Source organism: Ischnura elegans, chromosome 4 (assembly GCF_921293095.1).
Source record: "Ischnura elegans chromosome 4, ioIscEleg1.1, whole genome shotgun sequence".
Lineage (NCBI taxonomy): Eukaryota > Metazoa > Arthropoda > Insecta > Odonata > Coenagrionidae > Ischnura > Ischnura elegans.
The window spans coordinates 24,374,269-24,389,762 of NC_060249.1; the positions used below are offsets into that span (position 1 = coordinate 24,374,269).

The 15,494-nt window shown below is 36.9% G+C and overlaps 1 protein-coding gene across 2 annotated transcripts in view; it reads left to right on the forward strand.

Annotated features, from left to right (window-relative positions):
* The window catches only part of LOC124157149 (protein bark beetle), a 112,613-nt gene extending 97,555 nt beyond the window's left edge, over positions 1-15,058 (forward strand). Inside the window, exons 11-28 of one of the 2 annotated variants that reach the window (XM_046531649.1) lie at positions 315-565; positions 1,393-1,627; positions 1,731-1,848; positions 1,967-2,176; positions 2,285-3,585; positions 5,820-5,970; positions 6,062-6,322; positions 7,111-7,368; positions 7,483-7,736; positions 8,517-8,728; positions 9,154-9,384; positions 9,478-9,602; positions 9,777-9,902; positions 10,074-10,088; positions 11,051-11,309; positions 12,044-12,245; positions 12,633-12,874; positions 13,497-15,058. In XM_046531649.1, the coding sequence (XP_046387605.1) occupies positions 315-565; positions 1,393-1,627; positions 1,731-1,848; positions 1,967-2,176; positions 2,285-3,585; positions 5,820-5,970; positions 6,062-6,322; positions 7,111-7,368; positions 7,483-7,736; positions 8,517-8,728; positions 9,154-9,384; positions 9,478-9,602; positions 9,777-9,902; positions 10,074-10,088; positions 11,051-11,309; positions 12,044-12,245; positions 12,633-12,874; positions 13,497-14,375 (5,330 nt within the window). In that variant the 3' untranslated portion in view covers positions 14,376-15,058. The remainder of the gene's footprint in view (positions 1-314; positions 566-1,392; positions 1,628-1,730; positions 1,849-1,966; positions 2,177-2,284; positions 3,586-5,819; positions 5,971-6,061; positions 6,323-7,110; positions 7,369-7,482; positions 7,737-8,516; positions 8,729-9,153; positions 9,385-9,477; positions 9,603-9,776; positions 9,903-10,073; positions 10,089-11,050; positions 11,310-12,043; positions 12,246-12,632; positions 12,875-13,496) is intronic. The other variant, XM_046531650.1, reaches the window with a different exon arrangement.
* The last annotated feature ends 436 nt before the right edge of the window (positions 15,059-15,494 follow it).

Sequence of the window (15,494 nt, forward strand, 5' to 3'; positions counted from 1 at the left end):
CAAGCAACATTGAATGAATGGGTCAAAGAATTTACTACTTTTTGAATAGCATTACTGAGTAATTAAATTGAAAAAAAGCATGAGTCAACTATAAATCATTCAATTTTATAAGTCAATATTGATACTAAATAGGGTTTGTCGTAAAAGTCATGCATGAAAACATATATTACATATATAACCACTTAGGAATGGACTTGTTTCTTTGATGAAAATACCAATAGACTCTCTTTTTCTGATGATGATAATTTGCCCTTGTAATATAACAATGTGTTCACTACCTCTGGTATCTTAAGCAAGAATATTTCTCCTAACAGGTTCAAAAATTGAGGACAATGGGAGGGGAGGAATCAGCCACAATCCCATGTTGTCTCTACTACAGCAAAGAGAACTGGCTGGATGGTTTGAACCATCAAGAGATGCAGGAAACTGGCAGTACCGCCCTTATTCTCCCATTTACATCCCAAAATCTGAAACAACCATTGAGCTGGATGATCGTCAAACTAAATATATCATCACTCAGAGAGTTCGCACTCAGGATGAAATAAAAATGATGTATAACATCAGAGTAAGTGCATTGAGATTCCCGATGCTGTGTACTTAATGAGACACACTTGATTTAGTTTACTTAAAAACCAGAGGCTACTAAAGCTGAAGAATCTTTCATTGATTAAAAAATATAATACCATTCATTAAGCTAAAATCAATTCTGTTAATATTTTACGTAAATTTTCACCACTGTATGAAGGTTTTCTTCATGTTTCTACCACTTGAATTATTAATTGCAACCAACACATCAGAATCAGCTCCTCCCGGAAGTCTTGTCAGTGGATCACAAAATTTTGAAAATGTTCATATCACTTACATACATACTTAAAGCATGCGAAAACTTGATCCAGAAAATTTTCCCAGTAGGCATCAGGGCAGCAAGGCTTTAATGGGCCAAATCTAATAATTAAGAAGTTTTTGCACTAACAACCAGATATATTAACATAAATAATTGGCATTTCTCATAAAATGATGGGTGAATTGTCAGAATTATTTAGTCAGGTAACAGGAGACAATAAATGTGAGGTCTGGGGAATTCCATGAAAAGTAACCATCTTTGTAATTCACTGATCAGTGGGCCTTGATCACAGTTAAAAAATTTTTCAATGACTTTGAATTTTTGCCAGGAAAGTAACTGAAGTGATAAATTAGCTACAGAACTGCAAGAGATAGAAGCATTGCACCCTTATCGGCTTAAGTTAATGGAAGTCTGAGCCTCTACCTAGAATTAATGACAGAGGTTTGAACCCAGATTTGTCAACTTCCATTTCTCAAGCAATTAAAAAGATACATGGGTACCTGGTGAAAATATTGTATTAATGATTGTCATTTTGTTATGCATTACAGTGCAAACCTGGATTTACTATTGGAGTTCAGCTGTTGAATCCAATTCACAACAGGAGTACTGAAGAGATAATAATCTATGATACGCATACTCTCAACTCAAAGTCAGAAATATGGAATGTTAAGAGAGATCTAGTAATATTCCCAACTGTGAGCAGCTCCTTTGGTATCATAATGGAATACAGAAGTGGATTTGAAGCAGTAGGAGGAACTGTGTTTGCAATTACCTCAATGCCAGGTAAAATTCATTCTTAACTTGGAAAAATACTGATAATATATCCCACTATCAAGGAAAATTGCTTAAAATTACTCCATAACATTATCCTATTCTGTGGTTTCAGTTCCACCACCAGTCCAACAAAGGTATCGCTATAAACCAGGACCAATACCAATATTGACTGTTAAAGATTCACGTATAAAGGGAAACAAACATGGATTTGAAGCATTTTATTATAACAGGTAGATCATTAAATTTTATCACATACTTTTAATACTCATTGGAAAAATATGATACCCTGAATTATTTTGAATAATTAATTTTTATAAATTGTGTGATACTGATGCTGTAATTTCTCAGGTACATGAATGAAATTGGAGACATATATCTTAGGAAAGCAAATGAATCGATCAACATAGTTAACTGTGACATATCTCACAACAAAGAGCATGCAATTTATGTCTATTCCCCTTTTTGGGACATTCACTATTCTAACCTCTCAGAAATCACAATGATGATCAACAACAGTCTGATTACCGACAATGGAAATGGGATTTTCCAATTCAGCAGGTATGTAAAATACATTACTAAAATTTTGCCTGCACAATTTTTTAATCATAAAAATAGTGAGTGCACTAAGAATAACAATAATGATGTTGAAATTATTTTCATCCACAGGGACATGCGGAGCTCCAACAACTTATTTCATTGGATATTACAAGATAATACGATTGAAAGGAACAGTGATGGAGGATTTGATATCAGTCTACCATATGTTTGGCAATACAACGAGAACTATACTCATTCATTTTATCTTTCAAATAACACTTTCAGAAATAACAAAAATTTTGGATTTATAGTAGATGGGCATTTTGCGGAACTAAATATGACAAGGAACATATTCAGCGGGAATAAGTGCAAAGTGGGCTTAATTTCTGTGCGAGGGATGGAAAAGAAAATGAAAATTACTGACAACAAAATTGAAAACAACTTTGGGAAATTCATGGTGGAGTTCAATGCTGATAGTCAGTCAGAAATCTTGGGGGATGTGAGCGCAAAGTTTCTACGCAATGAGATTCAAGGGAATCAGTATCAAGATGTCGGCGTGCAGAGAAGATATCATGAGAGAATGGCACCCTCATTTGCAGTGGGATTCCATGGAATACAACGGGTTAGAGTGAACCGCAATCTCTTAGGAAACAACTCAGTGGATTATGAACTACTTTGTGGTGTGAAGACAGCAAGGGTACATGATGCCTTGAACATAGCAGAGAATTGGTGGGGAACTACTGATGTAGAATTGATTCGAGAAAAGATATTTGACTTTGATGATTGGAACGGATATGCTGCAGCCGCATTCCGACCATACTTGGTCGAGCCAATGGTAGATGGATCTACATCACTACCATGGGAACCCCCTAGTCCAGACATGGATGAAACAGGAGAGCTTGGTGGCACCCTACCAAGTTCACTGTCCCTTTATGCTCGGGAAACTCCATACATAGTCAGGCGTGACATTACTGTTATGCCTGGTCAGACATTGAGCATTGCCCCCGGAGTTCAAATGGAGTTTGCTCCAGGTGTTGGCATACTAGTCTTAGGGACTTTGAAAGCTCAAGGAATGAGAGATTACGAGATTGAAATGAGGCCCCTCAAGCAGAAATCCATCCCACTGAAAACGGTTTCGACCCCCCAAGCTTATAGAAGAGAGAGTCCATCCATCAGGCTTTGCACAAATCAGGACAACTGCACGGTGGATGCATCAGTCAAGGAAGGATTCTTAGAGTATTACAATCAAACAACAAAGCAGTGGGTACCATTATGTGATTCCCGCTTTACAGAAAGGAATGCTGAAGTTGCCTGCCGAGAGCTTGGCTTTGATGGTCTAAATGCACACTTTTACCATGGAGAGAGGGTTGAATTACACCCAAACTCTCTGTCAAGGATTTGGTCATGGCCTGAACCTTTACAATGCACAGGTAAAAAAATATTATTTTTTACTTACCTATTTATTCATATTTTATTTATTTTTATTTTATTTTAATAAAGAGATACACATACAGCAATACTGCCAATTTAAAGTGCACTTATAACATAATATATTAATATAACGCGTGGAGTTTTGATTGAAAAGCAAGGATTTTGTAATTCCACATCATTTATTTAGCCAGCATAGACATACTATAATTGTTACCTTGTACATATATGTTATTGGTTGATTACATCCTACATTGAAACTACAGTCTGTTAAAATAAATATGTGGTTCAACAAAATCCCTCTTTCTATCACTATGGATGAGGAATTTGATGAGGTCATGCCAGAGACAATAATATGCATTAAATGATGTCGCTATAAAGGTAGCCGGATGATAAACTGGTAGCTGCTTTCTAAGAGCAGTTCTGAATCAATGGGTGCACATGGAAGGGTACTTAGAGGAGGTGACCATCTGCTAAGGTCATTTATGCCGAAGGGATATAAGGGTAGAGAGAAACACAGCATTGATATGTATTGTCCTATTCTTAACGAAATGCACCAAGGGGACCATGGCTTAACTTCCCATCGAGTTGATGGAGTGCTGTACTTGATGTGCCCCCCACAAAGCACTCAAATATGGATCAGGCAATCTCTGCAACTCCACTCAAAAAATCAACTCCATTTTCAGGATTTGAACCTGGACCCACAGGGTGGGAAGCCAACACTCTAGACATCACACAAACCCGAACCCCCAAGTTTCGTTTAAGTGACCAAATCTGTTCTGCTGAATGCTCCACATTGCAGACCAATCAGTCCATACGTAATTTAAAACATTGAGGATATCAGATAGGAGTATCTGGAAGTGAAAAGTCAGTGAGATAGGTCAATCACTCAGAGTATTGCCGGAACTTTACCAGTCGATGAATTCAGCCGCAGTGGCTGGGAGCCGCTGGAGATTCGGAGGCTGCGCGCTAGGCTTATATGTACCATTTTCCCGAACTGAAGGCGGCTAGGTGGAAAATAGAAAGTAGCCAATGGGAAGCGCTGCCCCTTCCACCTCTCCGTTCCCCTCCATCCCCTTCCCTTTTCCCCTCCGCTCCCGTCCATCCGGTCGACCGGTGTTGCCAGCCTTGGGAGTAACGGTACTTTCGGGGGCAGCAGAACGAGCGCTCGGCGATCTCCAAAGATTCGGCTTGGCAACACTGCCAGCTGGAGAGCGATGTGCACTCAACGGAGTTCGGAGAGAGACTGCGGGCTCTTGCACACTTTCTCCTGTCGCTCTTCTGTGATTGGCTAGAAGAGTGGGTGGGTTGTGAGCACGCTCAAGGTCAGCCGCCTTCAGTTCGGGAAAATGGTATAGATTGCTTGAACAATTGAGAATGGATATCTTTAAGAGCAACACGGAGAGCATAATATAAGAGCCACACTATATTTCCAGGTCCGATAGAAGCGATAAATTAAGAGAGATGTTTTGCCAAACGGATAGATATGGAAATTCGTTTTTCCCCCAAACCATAAAAGACTTTAATAAATGCTAGTCCCAACTTCGTTAGAGCACTTCATTTTTTATGCGTAGACGGCTGGTGTCCTAACACCCCCTGGCACACGCCTTTTAGGCAGCTTGCGGGGTATTTTGTAGATGTAGATTTAGTGAGCGCTAACTTTTGCTTACTGAGCCAGAGAGCACTCTGACCTCATAGGACTGAGCAGAGTGACATCTAAGCACAGAGCAGTCACCAGCTTAGTTAGACTAGAAACATCACATTCACTTCTGATTACCATGGAGTAGAAAGGAGGAAAGCAAGTGAGAGTAATGCTGCGTATTGTTACATTAGGTTCTCACCAATTCATAGTGACATCATGGTCAACTGATCACTGGGTAAAGTGCGACTGAATGTACCCAATGCTGAACTCCCTGCACAAGTACATCTGAACATACACATAAGAATGAGCCAGCCAGATTTAAGAGAATCTATGACACCATGGTGCACTGTATCAGTCTATTTTTGACTAATTACATGCGTAATTTCTAACATACATGAAATGACTTTGGTGTGAATACATCAACTTAAGCTGAGCAAATAAAATTCACAAGTGAATAAGATTTGACAGAGCAAAGACTACATTCATTAGCATACTTACTTGGTGTAAAAGAAATCAAAATTCTTCCCCCACCACACATGTTTAAATTATGTACTCTGTACTATGTGTTACTAATCAAGACATACTCATTTCTAGGGAATGAGGCGAAATTGGAGGATTGCCCTATTCGACTGAATGGTCAACTTTATGGACACATTCATCGTTGTGCGTGGGATGGTAAATTTGTTTTTATTCACTGCGGTGAGAGAAATCTTCCTGAGGATCAAGACTACTGGGGCGGAATCAGGTGGGATGAATAAGGATGGAATTAGAAATAAGATATAAACTTTGTAGTCACAATCACATCACTCATGATAAAAATAATCTCTCTTCTCTAGATTTGCAAATCCTGACTTTGAACAAAATTTATATGAGCATCGAGTCCATGATGTTGTTACACATCAAACACTAAAAAAAGATGAGTCAATTCTCCAATTTGTGAGGATCATAGGAGCTGGAATACTTCATAATGAAAAGACTCCGGCTATTCAAAGCATTGGGAAATCTCCAATAATTTCTAATGTCAACATATCTCAGTGTGGTTCAGATGGATTCAATGTAATTTCTCCTACTGATGCAATGAAGATGCTTTTCAACAGGTGAGAATATTCTTTAAACCAATTTCTAAGATGTTACTTATTTCAGTAGCTCATAATTTGGTTTCTGCTCTAATCCACACCACTCTGCCTCTATCATCTGTAATAATCTACCTGATGACATCAAATCTACACCCTTTAAAAGTTTGTTTGTTATAAATTTGGTAAAATGTTGAAAATTGATGGTAAGGTTGGATTAAAGTTATTTGGGTAAGTAACATACAAACTCAAATATAAAATAGTTTGGCCCACCTTAATTATGGAAAACATCTTGCCTAATAAAAAAATATGAAAAAACAAAGTACAATTTAAGTAAACCGGGAGTATACTTAAATTGTACTTTGGTGATAACTTTTACGGAGTCACCCGCAATGCACAAATTGTGCGAAAAATCCACAGAGGAAAAGTACCACCTTGTCCGGTATAGTCCACAAATTTCTACCAGGGAGAATGACACCTCAGTAGCTTAACAGGCTTAAGCACTCGGCTGGAAATCGAGGGATCCAGATTCGAATCCCCGTCAAGGCAAATGATTTTTCCTCTGTGGATTTTTCGCACAACAAAGTACAACTTAACCTTAAAAGTCATTCCTATATTTTGTTAAGGTTTATTTGAAAAATATGTATAAATTGCTAATTTTTATAATTCACTTGTAAATATCTCTAAGAAATCATTGACTATACATTATCCAAATTAAAATTTACTGTAATTAGAACACTAATGCATTTTGGTAGAATTCAGTAATCAGCTTAAGAAAATGAAATATAAACAACAATGATTTTATCTTACAGGGTGGAAGATGTTTTAGGCATTGGTTTGTCAGCTATATCCCTTACTGGAGAAGGGAGGGAATCTGATGAGAGTTCATTTACCCCCATCAAAGAGGCTCAGTACCCTTACAATCTTTTTAGTATGATTGATATGTGTGATCCAACAAAAGAGGTAATAATAGAAGAGAGAGTTCTGGTGTACTATAAATACGACAACAATCCTGTGAATTGTGTTAAAATATTCAACAGTGTTCTTCGAGTGAAGCCTTTTGGGTTCAGGTATGAAAGTTCCCGAGTTATAATGTGGCTAATCATAGTAATTAGGAATCTAAATCAACATGACGTAGACAACAAAAAAAATCTCCAATTCACTGAAAATGTTTTTTCCCTCAGGCTTCTTCAATTTAACTTGTTCAATTCAACTCATAAGCCTGGAAGGCCAGACACAATCAGCCTTTATGATGGGGACATCTACAACATCACAACTAAACTATTGACCAAAATAAATGTTGGAAGTAAAAATGAGAAGAAGTTTTTCCACACATCTGGTCCCAGCCTCAGCATTAAACTGTTCGCAAATGGAGCAAGCAGCCGCCATGGTTTCATAGCTGAAGTAGTGACTCTTCCGATCTCTGCTATTGGTTTCAGTAAGTTGAGGCAAAAATTGTTATAATGATTCACCACGCATCAAAACTATATAAATTTGATTCAGTGGTTTAATGCAAATAGGATTGGCCTTATAGTTCAGTAGCCTAAATGGTCATTAAAGTTATGGCAGTCTTCAGCAGAAGTGTCAACCTCATACAAATTATACAGATTTTTCACTCATTAAACCCACTTTCTCCAGTGATTTTATGCCACATAAATAAAGTAACACAAAATGACTAATACCCTTTTCTCTGAACTTCATTCCAGTCACAAATCAGCATTATCACACATAATCGACTAATTTTAAACCTTTTGAGTTCATTAGTATTCTAATATCAAACATAAATAATCTACAGTGTGTGCACTCAAAAATGAAATAAAATCCAATGCAAAATTAACATTTATGATTAGGTAATAAATACTAGAATACTTCCACCAAAAAATAGCCAGCTTGCAATAAAATGTTGAAATTGTGGAAAAAGAGAGAAACCTAACTAAAAAAATCAACAAGGTGTATTATGTTTAAACGTTGGTAGTCCCCATAGACAAACCTTAACCCACAAATTGTTAAAATTGATTAGTTACATATATGGTGTAGTATTCTTCCCTTGGGCTTGATTGAAGGGTTGAAATTTTCACGAGTCCCACCATATTCATGCTGGAATGATGACAACACCTCCCTCAAGATCTATAAGTTAAAAATGATTTTCCATCTAGCCATGAAATACTTATAAGCACAGATTATGATTTTAATTGTAAAAATATTTTTTTCTTTCTAGACCGTGATGTCCAGCATAATGTTTCATACTCCGTTTTTGAGAACAACCAGATGGGAGCAGTTAGCTACGCCAGTGCTGGAGAAATTAATCCAATGATCACAATGGAATGGAACAGATTTACAAAAAATTGCCTGAAGCTTTATGGGAATTTTTCAACTTGCTCCGGAGCAATATCAATGGATATTCAAAACACTCAAAGCATATTTTTTAAGGTAAGTAACCTAAATGAAAGAAATGACCAGACAAACTCGTACTGTCAATGCATGCATGAAATTTCCATCTCAATTTATTTTCGATACACATTTACTTATAATATTTTCTGGATAATCATTACTTCTACTGGATTTTTTTCTTTAATTTAATGTTTGAAAATGATGACTTTGAGTAACTGAAGCATAGTATGCTCAAAAGATAAACATTTGGGGCCACAAAATTCAGCTGTACTGAGAACTGGTGCATTTCATTGATATGAGAGTACTATATAGTACGAAATGTACTTGAACCGAAATGTAAAATACCTGTACATTTATTTTTCTGTTTTATTCCACTCGTATTATCTTTTACGTATTAAAACATGATTCTACTTGGATTTGCCTTCTAATGAAATGATCTCACAATTAAATGGTATCAATTACAGAATAATCTTGTGTCAGAAAATCAAGGAGGCTTAAACATCAAAGCAGATTCCAGAGGATCAGCTACTGCTTTGAAAGGATATATAAGTAATAATCTATTTAAGTCAAATGCAAACAGGCCAGCATTACACATTGAAGGAAGACGCAGCAGTCCATACCAAGAAGTAACTTTGTTCAGAAATTATTTTGCCAAAAATTATGTTCCCTATGACAATGTGATAATTCTTAAACAGGTAAATATTTTTTATTACATTTTGTAGCATGGTTATAACAGCTAAGACAAATCAATTTATAATTGTGATAATTCGAATATTCTACTTGAACAGGTGGTCTCAAACTTTACATACAATTACGTGCACAATAATATAGGTAGGCACATTTTGGAAGTCTCTGGTTTTGAAAAAGTGCGCCTCCCAATATATCAAACAACTTCACACAATGGATTCTATTGGTAAGTAAGCTCTCATTCTCGTTACTGATAAAGAGATGTAAACAAACTATTTTGATGAAAAATAGAGATAGATCACACATGGCATTTACTATTTTTCTTAAAACATTTGAAACAAATGAATTATTGTGCAATAAATGTTACTGTAACATAAACTCCCATGGTTTTATCCCTTAGGAATATGGCTATAGATAGAGAAGAAAGAGGTACCATAGTGGCCGGTACTGCTGGCCAACATTATGTTGATAATGTTCTAGTGAATCCAGATAATGACTATGAAATAGTTACCGTCAACAGATCACTGTAAGTGTTTTCTGCTATTAGTTGACATGTGATCACTAAGTTACATTAATTAGTACGGATGTTTTTAAAAGACTCATTCTGGATAATACTTTGAAGCAGTTTTATTGTTTTTAGTAAAATGATGCATACTCATTTGATTATTCATCTTATTTTTTATATCCACCTCGACAGAGCTGGTATCAATAGGTAAGATGTTTTGAGTTAAACTGAGTGTTAAGTCTGTCCTTGCTTGTGTTTTGCTCTGTTTAGTGTGGATGTCTAGTGTGCTTTAGTGCTGATGCATAGTATGCTTTACAATCAATTCCTCTTTACATGAACTTTTCTATGTGCTGTTATGTATTGTCCACTTTTTTCTTTAACCGTCTTATCTATAGAGGAGTCAGAGAACGGATGCCGCAGCTTCATTTAATGATCTTTTATAAATGTTTATTCACAACTAAGCCATTGCCAACGCATAATTGTCTTTTGAAATTTCAAAATGCTTGCAATAAGCACATTTTAGCTTAGGTGCTCCCCTAATACCTAGGTTTAGCAAGCACATATAATCATTCATCACTTCAATAGTACAACCATTGCTTTCATGCATCTTTATTGTTACTTAAGGAGCATTAAAAATATTGGCTAAAATATAGAATATTTAGCATTAGTGGCACACAATCTCACTTGTAATTCAAAGCATGGTCCGAGCATTGAGTAAGAGCTTCCTTCAGATGATACAGTAGGGAGTTCACGGATCATTTATTCCTCTAAAATACTTAACTTTTCATTCAATGTTTCTGAGAGTACCCCTCCTTTGCCATTTTGCAATCTATTATAATATACAGTGAAACCCCGATTTTACATTACCCCATTATACATTTTCCCTGATTTTGCACAGTTTTTATCAGGTCCCAAACCATACCGCCTTTAAACAATGATACTCTATTTTACAATATCCTCAATTTTGCACTTTTTGTAAGTGGTCCATTCAAAAGTGTAAAATAGAGGTTTCACTGTATATTTGAAGCAAATTCAGATGGGGATAAATTTTTATACCATAATGTTGTAGTTACTTGTCTGACAACTTCAAAAAAAACATTCAGTTTGTTCATACATGAGGCATGAGACATAGTCCAGTTCCTTTCTTAAGTTTCAATTATATTCTACAGTAGCCATGATGTCTGGAAATCAGCAATTGACGCAAAGCACAACTGGTGGGGCTACAATGGAAGCATAACAGTGGGAGGAAGAGTAAAAGACAGAAGAGATGAAGCTCACCTCTTGGAGGTTGACTATGAACCATTTCATATGAACAACCTCACCTTGCTTGGTGGGAAATGCCCACCTGGGTGGAGTCCAGTAGGAGATACTTGTTACATTTATGTTGGAGTTCCCATGAATTTCACGGAAGCAAGAGATTTTTGTCGCGTAAGTACACATCTCCTTTGAACCGCTCCATCTTTCAGATCTAGGCGCATAACTCCAACTAATGGTACACTTTTCTCAAACATGATAATTAGCATAAATATATGAATTTTAATATTCATTACTTTTCACACAAACTTTCTGAAATTGAATGAGCAGTGTTTGCTCAATCCATTCTTTTCACCAATCATAAGATGTGCAGTAACCTGTTGCAATATTTACAGTGAGAGCTCTCCCATTAATCCTTCAATTCTTAAAATTTCCCATTTTATTCTACTTCTACAACATTTCTGTGAATAAATTACTGGATCACGCTGATGAAAATGGGTCTCTGTAAATGTATTTCAATAGATTTTATAAATATAGTGCATGGATTTTTACAGAGCAATCCGTCAACAACTAAATGCTTGACCACCCTTAGCTTTTTCTTTACCTGGGTATGAAATCAAAAGCAGAGTAATGAGCACCAGCATGAATATGTCACGGAATGAAATGGAGGGATACAAGTAGATATTATACTTTTATCATTAAAATCCTCCCACAGGCAGAAAATTTTTCACGCATTTGCAGAAAGCTTTTCAAGCATCAACTGTTGCAAAAAGATAAAACCAATTCTGTTTTTGGGGGTGCAAACAAATTTTAGAGCCAATGCAGAGGTGGATACACTGATGAAAAGGAAGGGAGCATCTTAAAACTACGTAATTATTTGATTAATATTTATGTTTGTTATATTACAGTCTGACAATTCTTCCATGCCATATGTCATGGGCAACTATGTAGCAGTCTACCATTTCTTGAGAGAACAGCAAGATCGTTTCAGCTATTATGACAAAGTATGGGTGCAAAATATAGACATGATTAATAGGTGCACTGTATTTGGATACCAAAGCGTGACAGAGGACCAATGTGAACGCTTGTATCCATTCATCTGTGAACAAGGTAACTATCCATCAACATATATTGGAGTTTATATACAGTAGACTACGTTTCTAAAGGCTTTTACTTATCGCAATACATAATTCCAAAGTAAGTCATTGCTACATGGTGTCATACTGAAATCCCTAAGGATTCCACGTTATTCCTCTCCACTACTAAGTCTCTTAAAACAAGCTCAGCGAATGTATGTAATATTTTTTAGCCTTAGTCATAAGTAAATAGAGGGAAATTAGTAACAGCAAGTACCCAAGTAGAAGTGTTAATGCTGTGATGTACAGATGAATATATAGAGTTACGGCTTCACTAGTTGTATTGGTGGTTAATAGGCTGCATAGCCATCTGTGGAGGTACTACTTTCACACTTGCAACTTTTCCCTGGTATTTTTGCAGATCCAAAGGTTTTTATTGACCCACTAAGTTGGACAGGAGATGTGGTTACCATTGGTGTGATTGGTGCTGTACTGGCATCAATTATTTTAGTGGCATTGGTGGCTGGATTCTGGTACACAAAATCAAGGCACAGGCACGTTGAGAGACTGGAGCGGAGGAACTCAATACGTGCATCTATGCGTTCTTTAGCTTCCTCTCATGGAGCCTTAAGTGATGCAGGCTACCGTCGTAAACAGCCAACAGTAAGTTGATGGGCATCAATTTTATACAACTAAACCCTTCAATCACCTTTTTCCTATCATTTCTACCCCTTCTTGCTTCAGATGTTGAGACAGTGAATGCTCAAGGGCACATTGCTAATGCATGAATTTTCAATGTACTACATATATCCAAACAAATTGAAATGAAGAAATAAATCTTAATTAACAACCCCATTTTATATTCTCCCATCTCAATTCTTGCCCAGATTGCAGATTTATGAATGAACGATAGGAATTGCCTAACAGAAAGCATGATATATGTACCTGTTTTTCATGATGACATTAATTTCATAAATTAAAACTTCTCATGGTGATATATGGGTTAGAATATTCAACTCAAATGCTGTGATTACCTCCTGTGCAATCAACATCGAGGAAAGAAAGCCAACTCTGTCATTTTCATTGTTTCCTTGATAACAATCAGTAAAGAATTGGAATTGAATTTTCTAACCCAACTGCCATCCATCTGAAGATGTAATTTATTCTATTCAGAGGGAAAACATCATATCCTACGTCATCAATTTTTTAGCACTATAATTACTGAGTTTTTCTCTTCTAAACCCAAGTTTAACACTATTTTCATGAAAATATTTTTATTTTAAAGGTTTCAAGACCAAGTCCAACCCCAACAAAAATGAGCGAGTATAAGAAGATGAACGGAAGTATAGATTCCATGGACAAGTCCCAGTTCAACTCTTCCATTGAGGACAATCAGTCGTATGATATATATGAGGCTCACAATCCAAATGCTGTTCCTTACGGCTACTCTCAATTTGATTGCTCAATATCAGGGGTGCCACCAACTCCATCTTCCATAACATCGATCGGCCTATCATCTAACCCGATGGCTTTTAGAAATGAGGGATACCGAGACAACTCGACATTTGCATCCCGCGAACTTCCTCAGATCCCCTCAGCTGGAGGTACTCTCGTGTCTCTGGAACCTGATCACATCCGAAGGCCAACAAAGGCACCTCCTCCTCCACCGCCACCCCCTCCCCCTCCATTGGTGTCAGTGGGCGATGAGTCTCCAGTTAGCAACTTCAACTCTTCCACTTTACCCTTGGACTGCAGTCTAATGTCTGACTCCACGCTGGATATGAAACATGATGATCCCACGGTAGATGAGGAAGAGGACAGGGAGCTGACGTATGAAGATGAGGGTAATGTGCCATACGGTTCAACTGCTGGTACCCTTCCCATGAACTCCCACATAGACTACTTTTACGGAATGCCACCACAAGGCGGTGGTGGTCATCCGGGAGCACTCTTGGAGACTGATCTAGATCAGCCTACACGCCCAGCAAGTCAGTTTGTGCCGAGTGAAGCTTATGTGGAGACTATGCCTCATCCATCGAGGTCAAAGAGTGAAGCCCTCCTGGAGACAAACTTTGATTATGTTCCGACTCCAGAGGAATATGGTCATGAACACTTCCCTCTTGCAAGCAGAAGTAAGAGCCAACCATTGGAGACAGCCATGTGAAATGGCACCGCTGTGATATGTTTCATCTTCCACTTAAGTACCTAACTATAAAGACTAAAACAAGTGTACATATATGTGGATAAGTCAAGATGAATACGTGTTGAAGTATAGTTTAAAATATTTTTATTGATCTCTTGCTCTTTTTATAGCTTTTCTAAGACACTTCCCTTTCGTGGGAATAATTTTGCTACAAATATTTGTTGTACAATTCAAATCTACAAACAATTGTGAGATGAATGATTGAGTTTTTATTTGCACACAGGACCAAGATATGTGTGTGAATTTGTGCATGTTAGTGTATGAGAGCTGTACGTGCGTGTGAGTGTACATTATAATGACATAAAAGTGATAACTTTCCTCACCTCTCATCATAGTCTTTACAGAATATTTTGTGTAAACAACATCCTCAATGAGAAGAACAGCCATTTGTAAAAACTTATTGAGAAGTGATTTTCCCTTCAAACTGTGTAATCTTTATGCCCAGAAAAGGCAATTTTTGTATCTATATTTTATATGACAAATATTTTCTTTGTATTATACCACATTTGATTGTTGACTGAACATTCCTCATTATAGTAATGATGGCAAGGAGGACACCAATGACCTATTTCCTTGCAATTCCTAATTTACTGCCTTCCAGAAGTATTTCAGAAAAATAAAATATATTTTCAGCCAATCCATTATACATGTATGTAATTCCTATTGCTTGGATCCATACTAGCAAATATTATTGGCTTAATACAATTTTAATTCCTGAATTCTGTGTGAAGACTAAATCATAGGGTAAGCAGTGGAAGCCATCACCAGCTCATATTTACACAGAACCTAAAATGATATCTACATACTACTCTGCTAGCTGCCTAAACAAGTATGTGCAGTTGCGTAGCCAGGAATTTTGTTTGCGGAGGGGTGAGGGGGGGGTCCAAAACCAGGGGGAAAATTTTTGAAAAACAGGATACAAAGTAATGGGTTTTAAACTAATTTTAACACTTATTATAATCAAAAAAACTTCATTTTTCAAAGAAATCTTTTGTAAAATCATGAATTTTCAATATTTTTTTTCTTTTATGATGCGAAGTAACTGTGTTTTTATATTTCGGGGAGGGTCCGGACCCCCTG